This window comes from Sphaeramia orbicularis, chromosome 3 (assembly GCF_902148855.1).
Source record: "Sphaeramia orbicularis chromosome 3, fSphaOr1.1, whole genome shotgun sequence".
NCBI classification, from domain to species: domain Eukaryota; kingdom Metazoa; phylum Chordata; class Actinopteri; order Kurtiformes; family Apogonidae; genus Sphaeramia; species Sphaeramia orbicularis.
In genome coordinates this window covers 36,031,979-36,055,420 of record NC_043959.1, presented here as the reverse complement: position 1 = coordinate 36,055,420, position 23,442 = coordinate 36,031,979, and the positions used below count along the sequence as shown (strand labels likewise).

The 23,442-nt window shown below is 38.0% G+C and overlaps 1 protein-coding gene across 1 annotated transcript in view; it reads left to right on the top strand.

The window, feature by feature from the left end:
* Nucleotides 1-13,760, top strand: part of wtip (WT1 interacting protein) — a 45,762-nt gene extending 32,002 nt beyond the window's left edge. The window contains exons 3-8 of the mRNA XM_030130855.1: nt 1,526-1,593; nt 5,665-5,727; nt 5,848-5,978; nt 8,003-8,054; nt 9,629-9,697; nt 12,103-13,760. Coding sequence (XP_029986715.1) covers nt 1,526-1,593; nt 5,665-5,727; nt 5,848-5,978; nt 8,003-8,054; nt 9,629-9,697; nt 12,103-12,255 — 536 coding nt within the window. The 3' untranslated portion in view covers nt 12,256-13,760. The remainder of the gene's footprint in view (nt 1-1,525; nt 1,594-5,664; nt 5,728-5,847; nt 5,979-8,002; nt 8,055-9,628; nt 9,698-12,102) is intronic.
* The last annotated feature ends 9,682 nt before the right edge of the window (nt 13,761-23,442 follow it).

Sequence of the window (23,442 nt, the reverse complement as noted above, 5' to 3'; positions counted from 1 at the left end):
TGAGGGGAAAAATATCCAAAACATAAAATGGAACCAAAAACTGGAATCAAAACCATTCAATAACTAATATCAAAAGCAAAATATCAGTATCAGTGTCAGGGTCCTAAGCTTCTGAAGGATGCCCAGGCCTGTGTTGTACATGTCGAAGCTGCAGTTTGCCATTATTGGTCTGTGTGTGGATGGTACACAATGGAAGGAAGGGAAGACTTGGGGGGAGGTTTGGAAAAGCAGCCTGCTGTATTGATTGTGAATGGGTTGTGAATGGTGTCCTGTTGGGATCAATGCTCCGACTAATTAAACGGAGGCGCAGGCAGGATGTGGCCTACGTTCAATCCGCCATCTGCTCCGACTGACCCGCTGTTAAATGCAGACTTTAATGAAGAGCCATACAGTGTGATGGAGTTTAACTTTAAGTCTCAGAAGTCACTGGAAATTGTGTGGAAATAGTATTGACTGTGCTACACTCGAAAAACCCACGTCTTAACATCTTAGATAATTAGTTGATGCAATTTGTCCCATTTCCACAAAACAAATAATACAGTATCTTTACTTTTTAGTCATTGCTGCCAAACCTATCTTTTAAGCTCATTAAGGGATTAAAACAGGCAAGAAATCCTGGTATTCAAGGGTGTTCACTTAACTATCAATGAATTTCTGATGTATTAAGACATAAAAACAGTAAAAACTTAAAATTAGGGGTTACCGGTTTGCAAAACATTACTTATCTTTCATGAATCAGGTGTTTGTCAATGTCACCAAAGTCTTCATTTTCATTCTTGCTGTATAATTACCCACTCACCCTCTGATTAATGTGGTGGATTTTCATGAAAATAAAGAAAAAACTTCAGTTAAATTCCGTGCATCATCCTGAAACTCTTCTCCAAATACATTTTTTGCTATAATTGTTACCTCCGCCAAGGAGGTTATGCTTTTGTCGGCGTTGGTTTGTCTGTCTGTCTGTTTGTTTGTTTGTCTGTCTGTCTGTGTACAAGATAACTCAAAAAGTTATGGACGGATTTGGATGAAAATTTCAGGAAATGTTGATACTGGCACAAGGAACAAATGATTAAATTTCGGTGGGGATCGGGGGTGGGGGGGGCCAGTGATCTGCCTTGGCGGAGGTCTGCGCTCTACGAGTGCTTTTCTAGAAAACTTAAATTAGGACATTAAGAGGGGACCAGTTTGTGAAATATTCTCTATGTTTAATACAGGTTTATTTTATTTATTAGTGGATTTATTTAACATTAATAAACATGGCTCTAAATGCATCAGAGTCAAGAGGCTATTCTTCGATAGTCCTTCGACAGATGTTGCTGAGTCATAAATGATGCATTTGAAGTAGCCTTTGAGTTATTTTTAGAGCTTCAAGTATGTGGTAAATCAACATTACATTACAGGAAATTCTGATTACTGAAATCAAAAGTGCACGCTGTGATTAGAGTCCACATATTTTTGCTTGAACCTGTAGCTGATTTCTCGGACAGTGTGGAGTTTGTTTTAATTCACGTGTCCTGCTTCTTTTCAGGGCGGAGGCTGCGAGGGAAAGCGTTCTACAATGTCAATGGAAAAGTCTACTGCGAGGAAGATTTCCTGGTATGTCGTGTGTGTATTTATGATTGGGATTATTTTGTTTGGTGATGACTAGATCACCTGATAACACCCCTCATAGCACCCAGTAATTGCTTCACGGCAGAGGGATTTGGATCTGAGACAACATTCTCCAAACCTCTAGAGGATACAGGCATCGCAGCAACAATTAAAGTTTAGCACCACCCCTCCAATTCACGCTAATTTCCCTAAATTTCCCCAAGGAGGTCAATTACCCTGTGAGCTGCTCCCCAACACTGATGAAGAATGGGAGGAGGCGTTCAGGACAGCTGTAGCTCTAAGGTTCCTGGTCCATCTGCTTCAGGTTAACGGAAACAGGGCCAGATCTCATGTTGCCTTCAAGTCCTGTCAGAATTATTGTACATGACCAGTGTAGACAGATACTAAAATATACTAATGGAAAAGGAAAGGCTGATGGCAATTAGATATCATGCAGTTTAAGACAAGAACATTTAAGTTCATAAAAATGGAGGAGGGTAAAAGTCCTGGATCCTATTCAAAAACCTCTGTAACATGATCATGAGAAAGATAGAGGGTATAGCTTATATGTGTCACCAGGAGTTGGTTTAAACACCTAAAGCCATGTGAAAAACTGATTAAAGTTCAGTTTATTCCACCAATTATGGACATATGTACTCTTCCAAAGTTGAAAAACTATTATTAACCTTTAACCATTCATGAGAGTTGGTTTTATTTTTATTATTAAAGGTCAGAAAACATTAGATTTTTGTTACTTCTGTCATTTTGTGTGCATAAATCCTCTGTTTGTAGTTTCTAGAATGAAAATAATTTTTAGTCAAATACATACAGTAGTGGAAAAAAGTCTTCTGACACTGGAAATTTTACACAATCTCAAATATTATCATCTTTTTTGGATTTCAAAAGGTGTAACTGTATCAGACAGACATAAACAAATGATTTTTTTTGCTTCTTGTAAATGAGAAAAAATAACCAAACTAAATTCTTGACAGATTTAACATGGATCTGTTTCATTATTTTGCTGAAACATCCAGTCTAGACCTCAATGGAACAGAGCATGTGCAGAAGGGAGCATGTGGGTTTGGAGAATGGAACAATGGAACAAAACAGGGTTCAATGACTTGAGAGTGAATTTTAATGCAAAATATCACAAATGCATGAGGTGTTCTAGAACTGTAGATGCATTTTTACCTCATGCCACATGGCTTCATCTCCAGTCGCTGCTTCCTGTTTGCAGGCTGAGTTAAACCTGTTGCTACCCGTCACTGATCCAGACTCGTACTGGAGACAACGGGAGCAGAATAATCTCCTGATGCGGCTAAGACTCGACGAGTCTGGCCTGTCACCCCGGGGGTGTTTTGGGGGTTGGGGTGGGGGAGTGGGGATGATGGCGGCAGATGGTAAATCTGGAGATGTCAGGGCAAGGGGCAGACAAGTGGACCCACATCCCATCACCACCTCCACCTGGTAGCCAGCAGCCCCCGCCCCCCCCCCCCCCCCTATCCCCACCCCCAGAGTCATCAGGTCATGACCCAGAGGGGATTGTGAGTTGCAGATGGTCACCTTCATTATCTGCTCTGGGTTTAAGGGAAAGGAAAGACTGTCAGTGTGGCGTGGGTGTTTTGTTTTTCTGTAACACACACAAGGCTTTTAACCCCCAGCTGAGCTTGTAAGGATTCATTAAAAAAAAAACCTTTAAATAATTAACCCTGAAATGCTTTCATGAATGAGGTGTCAGAGTTAGTTGTTTTTTTTTTTACAGACTACTTTAACCAACACCAAAGTCTCCATTTTCATTCTGCACACACTCACTCATCTTTTGATTCATGTCATGGATTTTCATGAAAAAACATAAAAACTTCTGTTCAGTTTCTTCCAACATCCTGAGGCTCTCCTCCAAATACTTTTTTAGTTATAAATGTTTAAAGTTTGGATCTCTGATTATCATTATTCTAAGACTCGTGAATTTTTTCAGGACATTGTGTTTAAACTTGCCACACATTCATGGAAAACTTCTTCCTAAAATCAACTGAATAATTAACGGTAGCAGCAGGGTTATAAACTAATCACTAATGCAATATTAAAATAAGGTATTGAAATTTTTACTGAATGTCCAAGGAAATCAAAAATGAAATCAAAACATGAACAATCTTTCAGTCGTAAAAAGTGAATATGTCCACTAGTTTCACTTTCTTAGAATCAAATTAAACTTTGTGTGTAATCCTACTATATAATGCACATTCTGTGTCCGATCGATCGATGTTGCAGCACAGGAGGGTGTTTGTATGAATTTTCCTCAGCCTTCACAGGCCCCATCGCCGCCAAACTCCCCAAATGAATAGAAACATTACCTGACTATCTACTAGGCACAATTTTATGTCCATATTCAAATGTCGTGGGGTATGCTGGGCGATTTTAGCCTCTCATGCTATCGTACAATGGCACCACAGGTACAATGCCACTAGTTACTATAATTGTAATATTTTCACCAATGAAATACAATGTAAGAATAGCTGCTTTAAAAATATTAAAATAGTAGTAAAGTTATAAACCACTGTCAACATGTGATTGAATATTAACCCTTTCATGCATGAATTATGAGAACCTTAATCAAGCAATTTTTTTCCTGAGTGTTTTTATTCCTCTTTAGGCATGAAAAAAAAAACCAATGTGATTGAATTTTTTTTTTTTTTTTTTTTAAATCAACCTGTTTTTCATGGAGTTACAAAACTGTCCACTCAGCTACACCATGAATTTTATTCTTGAAGCAAAGAAACATGTATTTAAAACCCAATATCATAAAGTGATATGGAAACAGTGAAATGAAACCATGTTTAATGCGGCTAATCTGATGTTTTCTCACATTTTAACATATTCTAATACTAGTTATTACTCACTTCATGGAGATAATATGCAAAAAATAAATATTAACAATTGATTTCCACTCAAGAACCAATCAAGAACAGCAAAGTTACAGTAATGGTATGAATTGCAGTTTATGAGATGATGCATAAGTGTCCACTGTGTTGGTTGATATGGAACTAAAACAACAAAACCCATGAATATCCAAGAGTAACTGTAGAGTAACTGTCCACTGTAGTGACCACTATGCATGAAAGGGTTAACATTTAGAGAAAGTTTCCGGGAAATAAAAATAAATCAAACAAAAAGTCATGTTTTTATCTCTGAAGCTCTATTTACTTGGATCTTTAGCAGTAATCTTTTAAAGCAAACCCCCCAAACATCTAGATACTATACATGTACATCTGTTTATTAATACTTAGAATCAAAATGTAGTGGTAAAGAAGTGGGAAAAGGTAATGGAGACATGGGATATTTGTTCTGTCAGGTAACAAATGATTTATGTGTACTAGCAGCATTGTACCCGTGTTGCCATCGTATGATCGCATGAGAGGCTAAAATTGCCCAGCATACCTCACAACATTTGAATACAGACATAAAATTGTGCCTAGTAGATAGTCAGGTAATGTTTCTATTCATTTGGCGAGTTTGGCGGCGATCGGGCCTGTGAAGGCTGAAGAAAATCCGTACAAACGCCCTCCTGTGCTGCAACATCGATCGGACGGACACAGAACGTGCATTATATAGTAGGATTCAATTTCATACCAGTAACAACGCTTTACATGGCTATGTGCTGTAAATTGTCTTTACTGTTTGATGCTGAGAATGTATTTCCAGTGAAAAATTTAGCAAATAGTGCAGCTTAAATCATGCATGCTATGAGGAAATGTAAAAATCCAGTCCTAAAAAAGTATTTGGATTATAACTATAGCCATGACCAAATGTTGTGGGAATGACATAAAGGGATTCTTTGCTTAAATGTGATTTTTTTTTTTTTTTTGTCATTAAATTCCTTTGAAACCTATATAAAGCTTCTATTGTTCTTCAGTGTACCTCAGAAATGAGAAAAAACTTGTGTTATCCCCAAAACTTTTGACAACGACTGTAAAAGATTTTTTGGTCCTTAAATAAAAGGTCCTATAGGTGAGATGATAAGGAATGTAAAGTCCAGATTTTACTGATGATAGTAACCTTTGTTTGTCATCTTACCCTCAGTATTCCGGTTTCCAGCAGACTGCCGAGAAGTGCTTTGTGTGTGGTCACCTCATCATGGAAATGGTAAGACTTAAAGGAGATCATTAGTATTAATACTGATGGGTTGTTTCTTTCAACCTTAGCGGCTTCAGTAACACCGTGTGTTTCTTGTGTTTACCTATTTTTTCCTGTTGCTGTTCGTAGATCCTCCAGGCGCTGGGCAAGTCCTATCACCCCGGCTGTTTCCGCTGCGTGGTGTGTAAAGAGGGTCTAGATGGCGTGCCTTTCACAGTGGACGTCGAGAACAATATCTACTGTGTCAAAGACTACCACACGTAAGGAAAACTGTGATCACGCTTTAGCACAACAGTGTCCAACATATGGTCCGCGAGCCAAAACCGGCGGGCCAAAGGTTCCAGTCTGGCCCATGGAATGCAAAAAAAAAAGTATAATTATCTTTTTATTATTTTCAGACAGCATTATCTTATCAGCATTTTACATCATGTATATAACTTCTATATATGTAAAGAAAAATGAAAAAACAAAACAAAAACATAAACATACTCATACAGGGGAGCAATGACAGAAATAACAAAAATATACACAGTAACCTAAAATAGAGTTAATGAGAAATAATAAGTATTTTTCCCATTCCCTTCTTTCCTTTCAGAAACCCTTTTTCGCTGTAGAAGATTAACACAGAATATTTAAAGTGTGTAGCATGAACCAAGGGTTTACGTGGGTCTATATGCATATTACCCTTTATCAAGTAAAACCAGCTCTTAATAGAGGAATCCAAAAATTTAAGATATGAACAGTCTAGGTTTAAGTCATTTTAGTTCTAAACTCCAAAATGTAAAAAAAATATTATGCCTGTCAACCAGGGACCTTTCTGTGTGGAGTTTGCATGTTCTCCCCATGTTTGTGTAGGTTCTCTCCAGGTACTTTCTCCCACCATCCAAAGACATGCGCCGATAGGTTAATGGGTCAACCTAAAAATTGCCCTTTGGTGTGAATGTGACAGTGATTGGTTGTTTGTCTCTATATGTAGGCCCTGTGATGAACTGGTGACTCGTCCAGGGTGTACCCCGCATTCACCCATAGTTAGCTGGGATAGGCTCCAGCGACCCCCTAGTGAGGATAAAGCTGGTTCAGAAGATGAATGAATGAATTAATGACTGAATTAATTAATTAATTATGCCCGTCACTTAAGGTTTTTTGCCTTTCTACATCTGATCTGTCTGCAGATCTATAAATGATAAGTTGAGGCATAATATTGTTAAATTTCACTTATTTTTCTGGAGAAATTTGAGTTTTTTCAGGTTATTCATATTTTGGTGAACAGATATAAATATGAACATTTCATAATTTATATTTGGAGTTGTCATAATAGAAGTCATTATTATTTGTTATTATTAATTTTGTATGGTAGTTTTTAGTCTGCCCTATTTACCTTTTATATATTTTATTTTATATTTTATCATTTTACCTTCTGTGCTACAAAACCGAGACCCGTAACTATATTTGGTTCTATCATGTAACATTAATTGAATGATGATAGTCATGACAATAGCTGAGTCTGAGCCTGAGTCTGATTTATAGGCTATTATGATATTATTTAACTGGTCCTGCCTGCTTTGAATCAATTTGGATTCAAGGTTCAAGGTGACTTTATTTGTACCCGTGGGTAGATTTGTTTTGCAGCAAGCTCTCGCTCACTGCCGGTCGCTGCGTGCGCATGCGCCCAACACAAATCCTTCGAAAGAATTACAGTGGAAATAATGCAAGCACATACATCACAGACATAAGACATTACAAACACAGTACACATGGTCACGTGATGGAACTTTTTCACTGGATTAGTTGTGGGAGGGGGACAGGAAGAGAAGAAGAATGTTGTATGTGACCCCTGAACTAACATGAGTTTGACACCCCTTCTTTAACAAAATGCAGCCCAGTGTTTCCAAACAAGCAGTTCAGCATTAAAAAAGGATGTTTGGAAGACAGAGATGATTCAGTCTGTACGAGTAACTCTATTCTTGCTGCTTTATTATTTAATTAGCCCATATCTGCGCAATGTTTCCCTACACAAAATTGATATTACTAGTTGCTGTCTCATCCTGACAAATCTTCATATGTAAGCTTTATAATATTGGTGTAGCTTAAAAGGAGTTTAAACACATTAATATGATTGTTTTAGCCTCTAAGTTCCTTCATCTGCTGTTTATTTGACTGGTGTTTTATTTCATATCCAGATAATCCTGTAAAGCCCTGTGAGGCAACCTTGTTGTGATATAGGGCTCTACAAATAAATGGAATTGAATTGAATTAAATTTTCTCCTGTCTTTTTCCTTGACAGGGTTTTTGCTCCTAAATGTGCCTCCTGCAACCAGCCCATCCTTCCAGCCCAGGTAAAAAAAACAAAAAAAAACACACAACCCACACTATGTAATATCTGAAGAACAATCACACCTTTTGTTACACATGGAAAAGGAATATGCAAAGCTTTGAATATGTTTGTCTTCAGAAATACTGTATTTCACTTTTCAGCTTTTCATGTGATACAAATATGCCCCATTTCAGGAATTCAGTGAACTGACTTTATGTAATATGCAACGCTGAAAACAAGTACACCAGTCACATCAGGTCAAAACAAAACCAGCAGCACCATCAAGGTTATAAACTAATGAAAGACATCATTGATGGTGTAAAATAATGTTTATTGGAGTGAAATGAAACTGGTAATAATTATGTCCACCAGGCAAATAAAAAACTCTAAGAAGATTATTTTTATTTTCATTTTGTTTATGCATTTTGGTAACTCAGTGGTGAAGCTTAAATTAAATTGCAGCTTCTTTTACACCTTGGTCTGAAACAAAATATTCTTGTTTTTTTCCTAATCTATTTAAAATAAAATGTTGTTATTGTCTCACATATTTTTGCTGTGGGAGCTGAGGTCACACTAAGTACTGACTGTTGCCTGTGGGAGCCATTTAGTCCATATTTTTTGTAAAAAAAAATTTCATACTGTGCACAATATTTCCCGTATTTTCTTGTTTTACTGTAACAGTAATATTAAGAAATAGATGTAATGCTCATTACAGGTCTATGAAAACAACATAGCTAAAGGAGACTTTTGTCCAGTGCTGTAAAACAGAAATTAAAGGAGTGATATTTTGCTTTTTTAAATGGAATTATGCATTTTAAAACATTTCCCTGTGGTCTACATAAACTGTGAATGCTATGCTTGCATCTGAATTCTTCATTAATTAAACTCCACAGGTCCATCTTTAACCTTATTTCTGAGTAATGATATCAGAAAGGTCGTTTTGAGTGCTGGCCCTTTAAATGCACAGGACCCCACCCCCTCCAGGTTGTTGACCATGCTGCTCTGTCCCATTCAGCCACTTGTGTTCATTAATACAACCAACAACTGAACATTTTAGGTAATTGGCTCAAAGTTTACATATTTTCAGTATGGACTACAACTGCTGCTGCTGACAAACAATTATGGTGTAGTCAGAGAGGGAAGTCTTGACCTTATATGTGCAAATGTCATGACGTAACTAGTCATAGACGCAACAAATAAAGAAGGAATTAAAATGGGTTGTGGAAATCTACTCGAAAATGAATATAATGATAGCTTTGCAGCACCTGGAGAGTTCAAATTCAGATTTTTTGAACTATTAGGGTCCAAATACACAAATAAATGTACCAAAGACTAATAAATTTGGGTTTAGCAAAATATGACCCCTTTAAGCAAAGAAATCTGTATTAAAACATTATAAAAACTGCCTCTTGTTGGACATAAAACCAGCAGGTCTGAAGGGGAGCAGGTTGTTGTTGTGTTACTTCAGGACCTGCTGGTTATTGGACCGTCACCTTATTGAGACACTGGGCTGATGTAATGTGTGTGTGTGTGTGTGTGTGTATGTATGTGTGTGTGTGTGTGTGTGTGTGTGTGTATGTATGTGTGTTCCATCAGGGCTCGGAGGAAACCATTCGAGTTGTATCCATGGACAAGGACTACCATGTGGAGTGTTACCACTGTGAGGTGAGACCCCTCCTCCTGCCGATACTCTGTTTACAGTCTCACACAGGGGATGAGTAAGAGCATCATACCGTACATGTGATCTGAGTAGAGTGATTTAGTATCACTGGGTATGAATCAACTTTCCTGGCTGTTGTGAAACAAATGACACACACGCACACACACACACACACACACACACACACACAAACGTGCATATCCTCTCAGTCCCCCAGACACAGTGAACTATGGTAAGAGCGGCAAATTGTGGGATGAAACTAGACTCTGTTTTGCACCGGTGAGTGTGAATCACCGCTAAAGTCTCTCAGGGAATGAATGAGAGAGACACACACACACACACACACACACAAAAACACACAGACGGATACCAGCTCAAGGTTACAGCTCAACATTGTGACTCATTGACAAAGCGCATTCCAGCGCTGAGCTCTGAACTCAGCTGGGGACTTTGTTGCTTAAACCAGACTTGTGAACTCCCTCAGATCCGTCAGAAGGTTTGTAGTTCAAGTGTGACTTCTGTCACAAAAATCTAGTTAAACCAAGATGTCACACCTCCATGCAGAAATCCTCATTTTTTCATTTTTTCATTCATTCTTTTTTTTTTCTTTTTTTTTTTTTTAAATCTCAAAGTGATACTGTTTACTGTCTTCATAAGCAGTGTAAGACAGGCTAACTCCTCTGCATGGCTGACATTCCGCTATGTACAAATGGATCAGGTCATTATGTAAGCCATGGGTAATCATTCAGCTGAACTCTGAGGGGGTTTGTGGACAGAGGAAGGGTAAAGTCCAGAGCTGAATCATTCTTCCAGATGGTATATTCATTACATACTGAAAAGAGGGCAGTTACTGTAACACACAAGCTGTGTCTAAGGTAGGATTTTTTTTTCAGGTTTTAACATTTTCCAAAAGTTGCAGTAGTGTAAAACAGCAGATACAGTGAAGATTATGTATGCACAAGCGCAAAGTGAAAAAAATAATATTGAATAGATGATTTTCAGCTTCTTATCAGGCTCTGAACCACTTCAGCCAGACAGTTTATATAACCTCTGCAGCATGTTCAGGGTCTATCCCAGTTCATTCACAGAATTCTTCTGCAGGTTCAGAGTTCAGTGCATCCATTCAGAGGAGAACACAAACTGCAGAGCCTCTGTTGTTCTCAAGTGATGCAGACGTTAAAAAATACCCAAAAAGTTGCACAAGATGAGACTGGGATCTGTCAGGGAGGGGAGGTCAGTTGTTGAGAATGCCTCTCTGAACACTGAACACCACCTGTTTGGACTTTGAAGAAGACTCTGAGGTCTGTAAGTGATGAATGTGATCACACTGAAGGAAACACCTTTCAGTCATAATGGGACGACTGGCCCTCGCCACGGGGTATTGTCATCAGTTCGTCGTCTGTCAGTATGTGCAAAAACTTTGGCATGGACCGAGGGTTTTCAAGTCTGGGCACGTTATGTTAACAAATTGAAATGGTTAATTGTGAAAATGGACAGATCACATCTAGTCCGAGAATGTTTTGCCTTTATTCATTCTCTGTTGTTCTGCATAAATGTTACAAACATTGAGGACATTGGTGTTCTGTTTCTAACCCAAAAACTGATCACATTTCCCAGTTTGTGTCCATCTACAACTGGATCAAACAGTCATAACATGCACATAACAAACAAATAGACATAATTTATGCCAGTGTGTCTTTTTATTGACCAGCCAATGGACAGCAGTATAGAGTTGTGGAAAAAATTATTAGACCACCCCTGTTTTCTTCAATTTCTTGTTCATTTTAATGCCTGGTACAACTAAAGGTCATTTGTTTGGTCAAATATAATGATAACAGCACAAATAGCTCATAAGAGTTTAATTTCAGAGCTGATATCTAGACATTTTCCATGTTTTCTTGATAATAATCAAAATCACTTCAGTTCTTACATCAATAGCTATGGCATTGTACTGCCAAAAACAGTGTTTTTAGGCATTCCATGTTTTCTTTTCTGTCTGTTTTAGTCACATGATACACACAGGAGTTAGTACTTGATGGCATAACCATTGTTTTTGATGACTTTTGATGGTCTAATAATTTTTTCCGCGATTGTATATTCTTAACAGCAGTATAGTGTGATATCTGTGATGGTCTTGTGTGAGAACCTGAGAGTTTAGGGGGTTTGGTACATCTCGCCTTAGTCCTCAGTTTGATTCTGTCCTGACAAATCCATTTGTTGCATGTTATTCCATCGCAGTCTGTCCTCACACTTCCTGCTGGTCTCTATGTTCCACTTTCACATAAAGGCAGAGAAAGCCCTAAAACATCATCTAAAATAGGGCTCATGTGAAACCAGGCAGACTCACATCTGGGTTTAGTTATTGTCTCCATGTTGTGTTCATGTTTGTGTCTTCCTGTTGCCCTCTCAGGACTGTGCTCTTCAGCTGAATGATGAGGAGGGCCACCGCTGTTACCCACTGGAAGGCCACCTTCTCTGCCACGGCTGCCACATCCACCGACTTCAATCCCAGGTCCCTGCCCACCCGCCCCCCAGCTACCCTCTCCATGTCACGGAGCTGTGAGGGGGACAGGGGTGGGCGGGAGCTAAGCCCTCTCTCCATTGTGACCTGAGAACACCAGCCACCAGAAGAAAGGCCTGACTCTTCTGGCCAGTTCACCCAGCATTTCCAGGGAAGCCTCTGTGTGGCCCCTGGAGCCTCTGCTCCTGTCCTCTAACTGGACGGCCCAACTGTGGACTTCCACCCACAGCGCAGCTCCCACCAAAAGCTCTGCTGTCACATGACAGGGCTGGGAAAAAAGCTTCCCTCCCCTCCATCTGTGGTTTTTCCTCCCCTTTCCTTTTGGGTGTCTGACCCTCAAAGCCAACATGCTGGCTCACCCAGAGGCCCCTGGTGACGTCACACCTCCTGACCCCTGCACATTCTTCAAAGTGAAGGATTTTGAATTGGAAGAGAAAAGGCAAAATGTTCTCTCTTTTTGCTTCCCTCTCTTCCTTTCCATGTTTTTCATTCCTGTGCTCTGACTGAAGCGGTTTACCGCAATGAATTCAGCAGTGCTGTCACGGCTGAGAACGCTGCTGATCTCGGTGTCGGGAAGGCCAGGGAACGAGCCATTACATTCCAGTGCTGGCTGGACCGGACAGGCCCCAGGGTGGGCATGCTGTGCCTTCAGAGCGGGCTCTCTCCGTGCAGCATCGTGACACAGAAAAGACCTGTTAGCTCATCGCTCCCTACCCCAGTATAACAGATGCACCGTAGCACCAGTGGCACTGCCACAGAGCTGGAGGACCGACTGACATTCCACGTAGACGTCTTAGATGAGACCTTGAGAGATTCACAAGCAGTGTCTTAATTAATGATTATATTATGACAGAAAAAGAAAATTTTAGAAGCACATAGATTGTCTTTTATATATGAATATATATTTTGCAGATGTTTTCCACATAAGATCCTAGATTTAGATTCTTGTTTTTTTTGTTGCTGTGCTCATGAAAGAGTCAGAGGTGGAATATTGTGTGTGTCGCACAGTCTGAATCCTCTGAAGTGTTTGGGTCTGATGTATCATTTCTCCTTCAGGACACAGAGTCTCTACATATCTGTCTGTCATTCAGAGATACAGAGGCCTTTTTTAGGAGCAGATCTGGTTCAAACTGTATTTGCATGTAATGTTTTATTCCACCTTGGGTGTCAGATAGATAGATATTTTTTACCGGTGAGTTTTTAACACTGAAACTCTGTGTTCATCAAACAGATCTCCTGACTAGCCTGTTTTTATTTGAATGGAAAGTCTTCACTGTTTATGTGTTCCAGTAACTCATTGACTTGTGTATACATGAGTAGCACATAGTATCTCTTTATTAGTGATTTATTACAGTCTTAATCTTCTTTGATTGTCCTCCTGATATGGCATATGCCTAATAAGATGGACAAGATCATAAATCATGTGTAACCGCTTTTTTATAACTGAAATAAGGAGGTTATTGAGGTACAACTGCAGACTGTGGTCACACAGAATAAGGCATTGATAAGTGCTTTTTACTGAATAATGAAGAGCAGTGTGCTGTCTTCAGTATAAAATATGTAACTTAAAACATTATCACATGGAACACAAATGTGTTCTGACACCTTCTCGCTCTGTCTGATCTGCCCCACAGGTCTGAATTATTTTCAAATACCTTTGTACCCAGGTCTGCTCAGTACACTGTTTTCCAGACACTGGTTTTTGTCATATGAGCACTGCGATCACAGTGTGTTACTTCAGAAACCTCCACTTATCCGCATGCCTTAAGACAGAACAGGTATGTTTGTGTGTCTCGCTCTGGTCTGCCATGTTGTCTGCTGCTGTGTTTTTATGGTCGGATGTCCCCGAAAACCTGGAGCTGCTGGTCCCAGCCGTGTTTTCTGGGAGTCCGTCATGTTTCCCTTGCTGGTTGTCATGCATGTGTGTTTGTATCAGATGTGTGAGTGTGTTGCAGTTAGTACTGTGTGTATGTGTTAATATGCAAAACAAAAACTACATGAGATGGAAAAAAAACTTGAATCCTAAAGCTGTGGTGCTGCTGGAAAAACTCATCGCACACCACTTTATTTTCAGGCTTCTGACATCAGTACGCTTGTGTTTTTTTTATTATTGGCATTAAAAGGATTAAATACAACACCCTTCATATGGAAGTTGAAATGAGGAAAACTCAGCCTCACTCAGATTGCTGCTGCACATTTCTGCAGATGGCTTCCAAGTATGTGTGTATATTTTAAATACTGTATAAATGTTGTGAGTGTCTGTTTGTGTGTGAGTGTGTGTGTGTGTGTGTGTGTGTGTGTGTGTGTGTGTGCGTGTGTACTTGTGGCAGGGCCATGGTACAACCACCCACTGTGATTGCAGGGCAGTGCAGCATCCAACACATCGATCCCTCCTCTCTCTGACCATTTCGATGACTGCTCATTCCATACGTTTGTGTCTAATTGTTTGGGTTTGTTTGATTTTGCTTCCACATTGGTGAGGTTTGTTTCCACAGTTTAGAACAGGGATGGGGGGGGTGGGGGTCAGACTCATTTTAGTTCAGGGGCCACATTCAACCCATATGATCTCTAGTGGGATAGACCAGTAAAATAATAACATAACCTATAAATAAAGACACCTCCAAACTTTTGTCTTTGTTTTAGAGTGAAAAAGTCAGATTACATTATGAATATGTTTACATGAACAAACTATCCTTTAAAAATGTGAATAACCTGAAATTTCTTTAGACAATGAAGTGCAATTTCAACAATATTATGCCTCCTTTTGTCATTTTCACATGTACATGAAAGCTTACAGATCACAGTGGATCTACAAAGGCACTAAACATTTAGTAACTGGCAGAATACTGTTTAAATTGCACTTACTTCTTTTAAGACATTTCGGGTTTTTCATATTTGTTAAGGTTATTCACATTTTTTTCTGAGAGGATAGTTTGCAAATGTAAAAATTTTCATGTTATTTTACTTTACACCAAAATAAGTAGTCATTATTTATAGGTTATGTTATAATTTTGCTGGTCTGACACACTTGAGGCTGAATTGGTCTGTGTGACCCCTGCACTAAAATTATTTTGTCATCCTTGATTGTTAATATCTTCAGTGAAATTTTTGCATTTCACAAATTCATCCCACAGGACGGTTTTGGTCCATGGGCCATATGTTTGACCCCCCTGGTTTAGAGGGTCGGCATCCCCTTCACCCCTCAAATCTGATCATTTAAATGGTTTTGTAGCTGCAAAGCAGAATAAAACAGCCGCTAACTATTAGTCACAAATGCCAACCTAGCTCTTATTCACACAGCAGCATGTGCAGGTCTGAATAAATACTACTGAATGTGTAAAAAATAAGAATAAATAAAAAAAAGACTGAAACAGATTGCAGGCAGGGGTCGACACAGGCAGAAAGTGCTTTCTAATGTAACCTGATGTAATGAGATTCATTCGAATGTAATAATGATTAGTGTATGTTCTCCTCTCCATTGTATATTTTTGAATGCAGAAAAGAAAAGGATTGCAAAGGTGAGACATTCCCCTTGTCATTTGATGCATTTAACCTCAACTTTGTACAAGGGTTCTGGTCAAGTAATGTGTGCTATACTTGAATGAGACAATGGCATTTTCTCGATTTATCTGCACAATATCAACCCCAAGAACATAATGTTAATAAGACCAGAGTCTATCCTCTTTAAAGATGTCTTAATTCACATTTTTTTAAATGTACTACTTCAGTTTCTATTGCATAGCACACAGCTAGTTGCCCTGTACATAAAGAGACTAGTTTTTTATTTTATTATTCTGTCAAAAATCACTTGGAAAGAGAAGAGAGCCTCTTCTCCTACTGGTAGTTCCAATAAGCACATCCTGACACCTGTCACATCTTTTGTATCGCTGTAAGTGTTTTGATTACCTAGATGGTTCATAAAAAAAGGAAACTAGATCTATTTATCTAAACATGAAAAAGTTTAAAGTTATTTAATGTATTAAAAATCGGGATGTATCATTTAACTGTAGATGACATAATCTGCTTTTTCAATAAAGTGGTTTTGTAGCTAACTGCAAAAAATGTCTTTTTTCTGTCTTTCACATTTTAATTTTAAATATTTCATTGTGTTTATTTAAAAATCACATTTTTCACCCTCTAATTGCTCTGATATTGTGCTTCTACAACTAAAAGTACCAGGTGTCAATGAAAGTCTACAGGAATACATTAATATAGACAGTTTAAGAACATGTATTCAGAAACTGCCAGACTAATGGAGTAAAATTGAAGGGTTTTTTTTTTTTTTGCTCAGCCAGTAATTGGTTTAAAAATATGACATAATAAAAATAAGAAGTTAGCATGTGTAAAGTGTAAATGGGTCCATGTGGAGAATAGGTCAAGAATAATTTGACTTTGACAACACTGCAGTCAGTTTCAAAGTGTGTGGGTTGTAGGTTAGACTTTTATGTGTATCTCATATAAATGATTGACACTTACACTTCACCTACAATTGACTCTTATACTTGGTCTAAATACACATTACAAATCCCCTTTGTCCTCCCTGTGACTTTTCAAGTCTTCTGTTGGCAGCATTTGATCATCCAGAGATCCCTGGATTAGTGGATTTCTGCACTCCTTTATCAGCAAATCCCTGTAACATTGTCATTAAAATGGTACTTCAGTAGATTTACATAGCAGTAAATATCAACCCGCAGTCTCAGAACACTTCAAAACAGCTGCATGTTAAGATAATAAATCATACAACCTAATAAAAACTATGACCTAAGAACTTAAGTAGGAGGAAAACTCCTACAAAGCATTGTTAAACGCAACATTAAATGCTTTAAATATAAAATATGTGCTTGGGGCACAGTAAATGAAATGCTGTTGTATAATTATGTCCTTGCACGCAAACCTTTAGCTTGTCATGTGACAGATTCTGCCCCCGGGGAGACAGCTTCATACACTAATGGTCAGATAGTCTAAGGCCCCAGAGGAACATTACAACCACTAACATTTCATCAAACAGGACACTGAAAACCTGATTCTGATACCAAAAGTCTGGAGACATGAGTATAAACACTATGGGAAGATAGTGAACAGTGATAACTGTACAGTCACTGGTGAGTCAGCTCCCTTGGTACTGACCCTTTTACTGAACCTCCAACACATAAACAATCCTGGAAATACTACACAAGGATCAGTGAGGGATGCTGTGGGGATGTCCACTTAATTTTCAGATCTAGATTCAGCTGGAAATGTACAAATTTGGGCTAATATAGTATACTTTAAAAGCCTAAACCCAGCCTTTATTTAGTATTTAATGAGCCACTAGTATTTCATTGTCTTTCACTGAAATGTTCTCTGACTAAACCAGTGAGCTGGAGGTGCAGAAATAATCAGACTGAGGGCATATTTTTGCAGAAATCCTGTGAGATGTGTGCCATTGAAGCTAAATGTCCATATTTTGGAAGATGAGGTTTAAACAGGCCTTTAGGTTGAATAACTTGAACCCAACTGCTCGGCTGCTCAGATGAATGTGGAGACTGCACCCTGTGGTGTCATATTGTACAACATTCAGGCTAATTGGAGCATAAAGTAGGCTGATTACAGGAACTCGCCTGAAAATACTTAATATGAAGTGTGAATCTTCCTCTAACTATCAAACTAGGTAGACAAAAGAGCTTCAGAGCTGCAGTATTATACTGTATGTCCTGTCTCCTGGAGGAGCTCAGTTAATTGGCTTTATATTGTGGAGGTCAGTTTATTTTTCTTTTTGTTAAATACTTGAGATGTTCTGTTCTTCCTCCAGTAGATGTTACCTGGCTGTTATATAACCAGGCTTGTTAATTAAAGCCTCAGCATTTCTTTTCTTTGCTTAGTAGACAGATGGAAGGGAAAGACTTGAAGCATGAAAATGCTTTTCACAGCACTTTAGACCAGGAGTTTTTTGGGAAAACGTGTGTGTTAGCTTTTGGACAATGTCATGGGTACTGATGGCTTAATAACCAGTTTAGGATGACGGTTGGCTTTGCATGTGTACTGGGAAATTGTGTAATTATAGCCTGAAAAGTTACTAATGATGGCCCTACATGTGTGAGGTTGGAAATGTGTGACAGGCAGTGCTGCTGTCATCTCCCTGGGATTCCTGCAGGTGAGTGGGTGTGTTTTAGTCAAAAGCAGCTCATACACTTTCTACTTCTTCCTTGTTAAAGTTGTGTTGCTGGCTCAGTCCCCTGAGAAAAGTTCAAGTCATCCTTTCTTTTTTCACTTCTAGGTTATATAGTATTTACTCATTAAACCTCATGGATGTCACACCTTCTAATTACCATCTCTGGAAAAACTGAAGAGACCAGCGGTTTTATTGTGTTTCATGAAACAAACATAACAAGCCACAGAGGTGAAAACAAAGCCCAAATAAATGTATTTACTGCATTTATTTGCAGAAAGAAACCCCCACAATGCTTCCATAATGCAAAGAAAATAAATCTGTAATATTTTTAAGCAATGAACTGTTTTTATAAGAACTTTTTTCAAGGGTTCACCAATCAATATTTGATCAAATGACCTTGAATTTCAATCAGATTTGATCTCTTAGCATCCTCTCCACCAGTCTTTCACATCGTCATTGGAAACTTTATGCCACTCCTGGTGCAAAATTGAAGCTTTGTTTGATGCCTCGTGTCTGTCCATCTTCCTTTTGATCACATTCCAGAGGTTTTCACTGGGGTTCAGGTCTAGAAACCTCAACTGTCCTTCCAATCTTGTCCAGGGCTATAGAATAGTCATGTCTCCTTTTAGAGAAATCATTAGAATAGCCACAGTAGTTTTTATCGGGTACAAAGACAGAGGTGTGGATACATTTTGCGTAGGTGGGCATAAAAGCACAGTCTGCCCACTGACTGAGCTCTCCTGTGAGCTGAACAGTGGTGTTCAGTGTGAGGAGCTCTCTGGTGTTGGTTGACAGCTCCATGAGTTGGGGCACAAAGCGGCCTTTATGTGTGTGAGGGTTCCACCCTGTGACACAGGGAGCTGAGTGTGTGTGTGTGTGTGTGTGTATGTGTGTGTGTGCGTGTAGAGGTAGCGGAGCCCTAGGGGATCCACTGTGAGGTGAGCTCTGTTACACTGCACAAAAGAACACCTTCCCTCTGGAGCACACAGGTCCCACCACTGCCAGGAAATGAGTGAAAATATGCTCGCCACAGGATTACCTCATACAATCTGAATCTTTGGTTACCAGCACCGAGGTTCATTGCTTTGCCTCCTTCCTCCTGCTTGCTACCCTCATTCTGATTTTTCAGGTATTTATCCAATAAAACTTCAAGGATTTGATTAAACTCAACTTTTACCAAAATATTAGATATAGGTGTACTAACAGTTTCAGTTTAAAAAATAAGAACCCTCTCCAAAATTCCAAACCTGTGTGTCTTTGAAAACCTCTGGGATGTGAGAAAATAATGGACAATGGTTTAGACTCAAGATATGGGCCATAAAAAAACAGTTTTACGTAAGGTTGATATGAAGTTACGGAAAAAATTATTAGACCATCAAAAGTCATCAAAACAAGAAAAACACTCAGAGAGCGCAGACCTCCGCCAAGACAGATCTGCCCCCCCCCCGATCACCACCAAAATTAAATCATTTCTTCCTTGTGCCAGTATCAACATTTCCTGAAAATTTCATGAAAATCCGTCCATAACTTTTTGAGTTATCTTGCTAACAAACAAACAAACAAACAAACAAACAAACACACACACGCACACACACAAACACACAAAGCAAAGTGTTTTCCTGGCAGAGGTAATAATGGTTATGCAATCAAGTATTAACTCCGGTGTGTATCATGTGACTAAAACAGAAAAGAAAACATGGAATGCCTAAAAGCACTGTTTTTGTCAGTACAATGCCATAGATATTGATGTAAGAACTGAAGTGATTTTGGTTATTATCAAGAAAACATGGAAAATGACTAGATATCAGCTCTGAAATTAAACTCTTAAGAGCTATTTTTGTTGTTATCATTATATTTGTCCAAACAAATGTACCTTTAGTTGTACCAGGCATTAAAATGAACAAGAAATTGAAGAAAACAAGGGTGGTCTAATAATTTTTTCCACGACTGTAAATGCAAAGATATTATCTAATATACACACCTGAATGTCTGCTTTTCTTATGTTTATGAATAGCACTGTTGGATGTGTGCAATGACCTAAAATTTGCAACAGAGAGACCAGTCTAAATTTTCTGACCCGAAATCCATTGAAAAAGCTGTGTATTGCCATCCAGAAGAACATGGATGGACACCAGAGACCACAGAGTGACATGAAGAAGCCAACAGCAAAGTCAATGACTGCTGGAGACTGAGATGACAAATGATGACTGAGTCAGAATCATTCCACCAAAAACTGATATGAGGAAAAAAAAAAAAAAAAAAAAAAAAAATATATATATATATATATATATATATATATATATATATATATATATATTCTGTTCCTTGAAAGTTATTATGAACTTAATTTCTGAAAATATTGCATGATTTATTATTTTGACCTTTTTCTGCAAATCAGTCCTTCATGATTTTATTTGGAATTTGGTAGGAATACTGTCAGTAGATTCTAGAATAAGACATAAAAACAAACAAACATTTTTCTATGGCTCTACACAATGAATGGGTTCAATTATATTTTCTTCAGAAACACTTGTATTTTGGGTGAAAACATCAAAAAGAAAGGCCTTGTTTAAGAATAAACCACAGAAAAGTTGTGTTCAGCTGATGTGTTACCTCATAAGACGTTCAGGAAGATACAACAAAAACCATTAATGTGATCTGACTCCTCTACATTCCCAAACTTTCACACACAAAAACCAAAGAAAAAGGGAATCATTCCAAATATTTGGATTGAAAAATTTAATTTCTGTAGTTGAATGTCTTGGAAGAAAGTAATTCAGTTGATGGAATTGTCCAAAACATTTAATACCAATAAGTTTAACTTATAAAGACCCAAGCAGCCACTGACGACCAAAACCATCTACTGATCTAAAATGTTTAATGACTTCTGATCCACTAACTCTATCAATCCATGTCAGTAATTGGTGTAAAATGCAATTATTCATCTTTTCATGGCCATCAGATATGACCCATTTGGACATTCAGATGCTCTGTAGTTATTGTAGAAACACTGTCATCTTCTACAGCATTGATTCATCAGTAAAACCCATGGAGTTGGATAAATGACAGTGGATGGACACACTGGGTTTATATTCACTTAATGACAGATTTTGCTGAAAAAGTTACTTTTTCTTCAGTTTTCTCTTTTTCTGATATAAAAACCCTCAACTTTAATCTAAGTTTTAATGACCATCTACATGATCAATAAATTTACTATTGGAAAATATCTGATGTTCATTGAAAAAACACAAAATACAAAGGATTATGTCATAATAAATTTTGATAAAACACTTAAGAAAACTTAAATATAGAGAAAAAAAAATATTTTGGAACTGCCGCAAAAGTAACACTGGGTCTTTATGGGTTAATTCAGGTTCTGAAACTTACAAAAGAAATTTGACACAAGTCTAAAAAATAGGCAACATTAACCCTTAACAGGACACTCATAGAAATACTCTCAAAATTTCAACCTTAGTGTGTTATTGAAGGACATAACAAGACTTCATGACTTTTGTGAAATTTTTCAAATTTTTTAATTATCATGTGAAGGTAAATGAAATGACCATATTTGGTTCCTTGCCCATAAGTGGCAAAACATAAATAAATACATACATACATACATACATACATACATACATACATACATACATACATACATACATACATACATAGATAAATAAATAAATTGTTAAAAAAAAAAAAAAAAAAGAAAGAAAATATATAATAAAAAAATACAAGAAAAACACAAGTAAGGTGAAAGGAACATGTATTTTAGAACATTCCGACAGTGTAAATGCTGATTCAAACACCTGTCCACATCCACATTCTCCCTTTGAACATCATTCCTTCCATTAGTACCATTACTTCATGGTACATAACAAAGCAGGTACACTCACTGTTCATGCAGAGGTGGACCTTACAGACCCTGTAGACCAGGGGTGTCAAACTCATTTTAGTTCAGGGGCCACATTCAGCTTAATTTGATCTGAAGTGGGCCGAACCAGTAAAATAATAACATAATAATATATAAATAATGTCAATTCCAAACTTTTCTCTATATTTTACAGTGAAAAAAGTCCAATTAAACTATGAAAATGTTTACATCTACAAACTGTCCTTTCAAACAATGTGATAACTTCAACAAACTGGAAGAATAAGTGTAATTTTAACAATATTCTGCCTCAGTTTATCATTTACACATGTTCATTACAACGTACAGATCAGAGTGGATCTACAAATACACAAAACACTTAGTATCAGGCAGAATATTGTTAAAATTACACTTATTTTTCTAAAGACATTTCAGGTTCTTCACATTTGTTCAGATTATTCACATTTTTTGTGAAATTATACTTTGTTTTAGTGTAGATACATGAAAATATTTACATTTACAAAGAGAAAAATCTGGAGCTGTGAGTATTTATATGTTATTTTGATAGTACTTTACTGGTCTGACCCACTGGAGATTGAACTGGTCTGCATGTGGAACCTGAACTAAAATGACTGTTAATTTCTTAATATCTATTTTTGCATTTCACAAATTCATCCCAAGGGCCAGTCTGGACCCTCTGGCAGGCTGGATTTCGCCCCCGGGCTGCATGTTTGACACCTGTGCTGTAGACCACATTGGACCTGAGATTGATGACTCACTGTCCTCACTGTGACTGTTGCTGTCACTGTCTTGTAATGTATATGGAAATTACCAAAAATAGTCACTTGCCTGATAAAGGGTTAAGGTTTAGTGAGTGATGCATTTGTTCCTTTTTGTGCCATTAATAAGTGACTTCCATGAGACAACTCCAGACAACTATGACAGTTAGTCAGTTCCAGCTCTACCTCTTCCTGTATTTGTAGCAGATCAACAGACAAAAATATTCACTAGAGCTCCTTAAAAAGTAGCGTGGGAGATTGCATAAATAAAAAGAATCTTTAACGCTAACATTGTGGTACTGTATATGTGCCAGATGCTAGTCGATATACCAGACAACAATCCAATCAGTCAGAAAAGAAACTTGGAGAAGAACAGTTAGTGCTCACCATCCAAAACCCACACAGAAGTGATTTTCATCTGAGTCCAA